The sequence below is a fragment of the Amphimedon queenslandica genome, unplaced genomic scaffold (genome assembly GCF_000090795.2).
Source record: "Amphimedon queenslandica unplaced genomic scaffold, v1.1 AMPQUscaffold_13126, whole genome shotgun sequence".
Lineage (NCBI taxonomy): Eukaryota > Metazoa > Porifera > Demospongiae > Haplosclerida > Niphatidae > Amphimedon > Amphimedon queenslandica.
Window position 1 is genome coordinate 86,951 of NW_003546638.1, and position 5,334 is coordinate 92,284.

At 37.2% G+C, this 5,334-nt stretch overlaps 1 protein-coding gene across 2 annotated transcripts; it reads left to right on the forward strand.

Moving 5' to 3' along the window:
• Positions 1-6: 6 nt before the first annotated feature.
• On the forward strand, positions 7-4,512 carry LOC105314041 (uncharacterized). Of its 2 annotated transcripts, none has more exons than XM_011407949.2 (11): positions 7-206; positions 254-1,383; positions 1,603-2,182; positions 2,233-2,315; positions 2,642-2,738; positions 2,785-2,861; positions 2,908-3,163; positions 3,251-3,460; positions 3,510-3,792; positions 3,846-3,959; positions 4,113-4,512. In XM_011407949.2, exons 2-11 carry the CDS (start codon positions 1,373-1,375, stop codon positions 4,433-4,435), a joined length of 2,034 nt encoding a protein of 677 aa, XP_011406251.2. In that variant the 5' UTR covers positions 7-206; positions 254-1,372; the 3' UTR covers positions 4,436-4,512. The 2 variants fall into 2 exon arrangements, with proteins under 2 accessions (XP_011406251.2, XP_019856540.1); XM_020000981.1 differs by having other exon boundaries at positions 2,284-2,315.
• Positions 4,513-5,334: the final 822 nt, after the last annotated feature.

Genomic DNA, 5,334 nt, shown 5'->3' on the forward strand with positions numbered 1-5,334 from the left:
TGGAAGACAATGGCGACTTGAATCCTGACGATCCGATTCAACTTTTTTGTTTACATTTTGTTTTTCTTTGCAGAATCAATCTCTCACTGGCACAGTTTTGTGATGCTTGGAATAAGCATCCAATGGAGTCAGAACATGGTCTCTCCCCAGAACAATTGTGGATCACTGGCACTGCTCAATTCCATGGTGAAATAACGTGTCTTCAGGTAAATCATGACATAATTGTTATTGATTAATGATAAAATATTTATAGGAGTCTGCTGAGTCTTTTGGGGTTGACTTGGATGGGCCTCTTTCATTGGAATCTGAATCTGAAGCCGATCGTGTTGAAGTCCCTTGTGTCACCAACCCCCTCCAACAAGGAGATTACTTGGAGCTAAAAGCAACTGTTGATCCTACCAAACCTTGTGAAGATTTTGGTTACACTTACTACATGAACACACTGGCATTTGTGCATTCAAAGATTGCCAATGCATTGTAATTTTGTTAATGAGACTGTTTGAAACTGATGTAAATGTGAAAGTTAGATCTAAAGTCTTAAAATTTGTTTAGCTATATAGGGTGGTTCATAGTAAAATTGGAAATTTTGGTGCAGAAACCCTCAGTTCTGGCCTGAAAAATATTAAACCACACCCTTCTGAGTGGGCATCAGTTTGTACTTTTGGCTCATGTACCTTCATCATTCTTCACTTTTCAGCTGAATTTTTTTTACGAGATGTTTAAAAAACTTTAAGCTAGTAAAAGTTGGATTTTTTGAGAGATAAAAATTTCTCAGTCAGTAGAAGTTGTAACAAATATACCAAGAGTGAGTATGCTTCTTTATAGACACAATTATTAGTGCAATGCTGTTACATTTTGGACGTTTCTGCTAGTACTTACAACTTTAAAATAATCTTAAATTATAATAATTATATTCAAAAATAACATTGCAAATTTAAATAGTTAGCAGTGGTACAAAGCAATGTTTTGTGAAAGAATAAAGGTAAAGTGAAGAATAATGGAGCTACTGATAAGCATCTAACGCCCACTCTGGGTCACTCCTATTAATCATAGATATTATTATGTTCAACCATGTGTTACTTCTTTGTGATCACGTGAGGGCCACATGATTGTGCACTGAGCCCTTTCTTTCAGAGACGTCTTCTCTAGAGTTACTCTAGGTTCTAGAAGACTTGAAGAGTGCAGTACTGGGTCTCAAAGAGATTGTGTGGAATGCGCTCTGTACTGGAGTCAAGCCCTACCGAGACGGACGGTGAGACAGAGCCTGTTAGCTTTTGAACATAGACACTAGACAGGGCCCTTTCGAAACTGAACGGACTCTTAATAGCCTCGCTGATTAGACGGGACGGGAGTACATAGACTCCTGGTCATCATGGACACAGGGTAAGTTTATGTCTGGTAAAATTTGTCCATTTATTCTAATTAGTGTTGTTTACGACTCTTGAGTATCATAATGTGTCACTGCATACAATGCATATTTTTTAATGTTCCCATTTTCCCACTATAAAGACATTTGGGTGGATAAGAGGGAATTTTTGCTTAACTTGTTTTAAATCATGTGACTTTATTATCATCATCATTGTCAATTTATTATCACTATAGTATGTCAGATCGTGTACGAGACCTTCTTAGGCTTGCTGTTCAGAGCTTGGAAGCAGGTCCTAGTAGTGGCAGCAAGTCTACTTCTCAAGCATCACCTGCAACAAGCAGGACAGAGGTCCCTGCACTGAGTGAACGTAACACACTTTTTAATTATACTGGGAAGAGGAAAGGCAAATCATCGCTCCAGAACAAGGCAAAAAGGAAGATTACTCTATGGACTCACAGTTTTATTTGCCTTTCTAGCACTGATACTTGTAGACCACCAACATCGATGCAGATGGCGGAGCTAATGAGGGCTGGTTTGGGGAGAAAGGAGCTGCACATCATTGATGGTGGAGATTCGAGTGACGTGCATTCAGAAATTATTTATGCCTTTCCCAAATTGAGAGATGCAGGCGGTTATGAATTATTGAGAATAAGTGATGCGAACAGGAGCGTTTTACAGCTGATACCTCCATTGTCTGAGGGCTACACTGTGCCCTATCTTAAAGAGGTACTAAAGCAGGCTAAGGTCTATATCAGGCCACTCCAGAGAAGTCTAACGTTAGACCAGGTTCCGTCATCTAGTATTACTTTTCAGGTAAGAATCTTTAGTTGTGAATCCTATTGTTAGTTTTGTAATCCTTGCAGGACTATCCTTCAGAAAAGTGCATGATTTGCTCTTGTTTTTTTCCTCTTCAGGAATTGAGTGAGCACATCCGAATTTGTAAGAGGTTAGCATACAGTTGATGAGTTGTGTGGAAAGGGGGCAGTGGGGCTCAAGTCCCCCCCTTAATATTATTATGCCAGGGAATTAACTGATTCATTGAATCTTAACAGAAATTTCCAAGTACCAGTACTTGTTGCTACTAGCTATAACATAATAGACAAAAAAGCCTGGATCATTTTTTGAAATTGAATTTTTATTATTATTATGAGCTAATATAGCTCAAAAGGCATAGCATTAGATTTTTGTATATATGTCGATGTTATCCTTGGTACCTAAAACACTATCACTTGTATGTTTCGATTACCCTCTTCATATACTTCAATTTTTTAGGAAACCATCAATGGAAGTGAAGAGCGATGATGATGATGATGATGATGATGATGGGTGCATGGAAGACCCACCCTTTAATGACGATCCTATTGTAAATGTATGTTGTGCTTCATTTTGATATTGTCCTATTTTTCATTTTGTAGCTTGACAGTCCTATAGCTCCTGCTGTTGCCGAGCTCAACAAAGAAGAAGCACCTAATCAAGTCCTTAAGGAGCCATGGTAATTTGTTATACTTTTGCCTTATAGCTATAACGGTGCCTTTTAGCTCTTTGAATGATATTATGAGTCAGCTATCAATGAATATTGTGAATGAAGAATTTCAGGTTCAAGTTGGAAGGGAGAGTGTACTGGATGATTTGTTGCTATTATCGGAAAGTGTTATTGAATCATTGGCTTCTAAAAGACTCACTGTTACTTTTCTTGGAGAGCCTGGGGTCGACGTGGGAGGAGTCACTAGAGAAATGTGGAGCTTGTTTGTTAAAGGTGTCCAGAGCTTGTGTGATGGAAGGGACACTTGTAAGGTAATTTTTCAAAACTCCAAACTGGTCTATAACCTGTGTGTGTCTGTGTGTCTGTGTGCATATAATTACATATGACATTTGTTTTAGATCCCGCGACATAATACACTCCTACTGCGGGATGGTGTCTATAGGAAGCTAGGGATGCTAATGGGTGTTTGCATTATCCAGTCGGGCTCAGGTTTCACATTCTTTTCTCCATCAGTTTATCAATATCTTTCGGGAACCAAGAATTACAGAAGTATTAATCCAGCGCCAGAAGAAATTCCCGATAAGAATATTCTATCATTACTCAATAAAGTATGTGTTGTGCATTTATGCATTTAAAGAATTATCATTCAAAATTTAGCTCTCCTTAGCCTCTGATGATACGTCTTTGAGGACATTAGCCATGGATAATTGTGACAATCTATTGTCATGCGGTTATCTAAAGCCAATTCACACAATCACCTGTAAAGATCTCAGTACACTAGTGGCAGCTGTCTCCTTTCACTGCGTCATTAGTAGTGTCAAGGCTGAACTAGATGACATAAGAGATGGTTTAGCAAAAGTTAATATTCTTTATGCGATGGAGGCATTTCCACAATCCCTTGAACTTTACTTTGTTAAGAAAAGCACTCCTTTAACAGCTGGTAACACTTATTATCTGGAGATTGTTATTGAATTTGATTTTGTTTGTGTGTAGCTCAAGTATTGAATTTATTTGAAATTAAAAGATTTTCTGAACCAGGCTCCTCTACCTTTCAAATGGAACAAGCTACTTATAATCAATTTCGAGACCTTTTGAGAGAGATGGAAAGTAAGAAAATGCAATTATTATAGCCCAAATACTATTGAGAGTTATATATGACGATTTGTTTTGTTTGAATAGCAAAATAACTATTTGCTAGCATCTACATGTATTTCAGCTATGCAGTATTTTAGGCAATTATTGTTCCTATTATTTTTACAGGAGGAAGTGTATTGACCACTCTTAGTCAATTACTCAATTTTTACACTGGCTCAAATGAAATACCTCCAACTGGGTTTGATTTGTCCTCAACTCTGCAGTTTAGTAACACAATTGACTTGCCCACAGCATCCACTTGTTCTCTATGTCTCACAATACCTACCCAGTACTTTGATAAATATGATGTATTTAAAGAAAAGATGCTTTGGGAATTGTCAACCATGGGGGATTTGGACTTCATTGAACTTGTCATTCTATATATACTCAGTATTCCACATTTACAATTAAACAGTCTCACTTTTCATTTATCTCATGTTCTCATGTAATCTTTGATTACATATTATAACTACACACGTGTTTGAAACTTGTTAAAAGTAAAGCATTGCTAAATGTTATTTGAAAATGAATGACTAATTGTGCTTGACATTGCCTTTTATTCATACACCTGGTAATCTAAACTAGCTTGTAGCTGCTTTGTGGCCTAGCTGTTCTGAGAGTTTATTTTTTATGATATCATCCAACTCATTTTATTTCAAAATTACAATGCATGAACAATAATCTTAGAAGAATCAAATGTTAGTACTACTGTAGTAGAAAAATCTGAACAAGGTTTTATAGAAGCAACAGTTGCTTTTAACTCTCAAGTAATCTTGTTGACAAAAGGGACTTCTCCAAAAGACTCAGCAGACTCCTATAAATATTTTATCATTAATCAATAACAATTATGTCATGATTTACCTGAAGACACGTTATTTCACCATGGAATTGAGCAGTGCCAGTGATCCACAATTGTTCTGGGGAGAGACCGTGTTCTGAAGATTGTAGTACATCACTATACATCCTTGAAACATGTCTCTCCAAAAACGTTCAATTCGTGAATTGTGAACATTGTGTCCTGTTATAAAACTCCCTCGCCCTGGACCTCTTTCCGGATGCAGTAGCATGAAATTGGCAACAGAGACATTCTCACCTCCTCGGTCAGAACGCACCCGACTAGGAAGACCATACTTATCGACAGCCTCTTGAAAGCACTGAAAGACAGTATCTGCTTTATTATTGGTGGATGCTCTCAGATAAACAATGTGCATAAGATTACAGGCAGTCATCATCATGTAGCTAGTCGAAGCTAAGTTGCTATGTAGTATTATAATAATCCTTATAGCTGTTTAATGTTTATGCATCTTGTAAATATAGTATACTATAAATGAATAATATGCAATTTTGA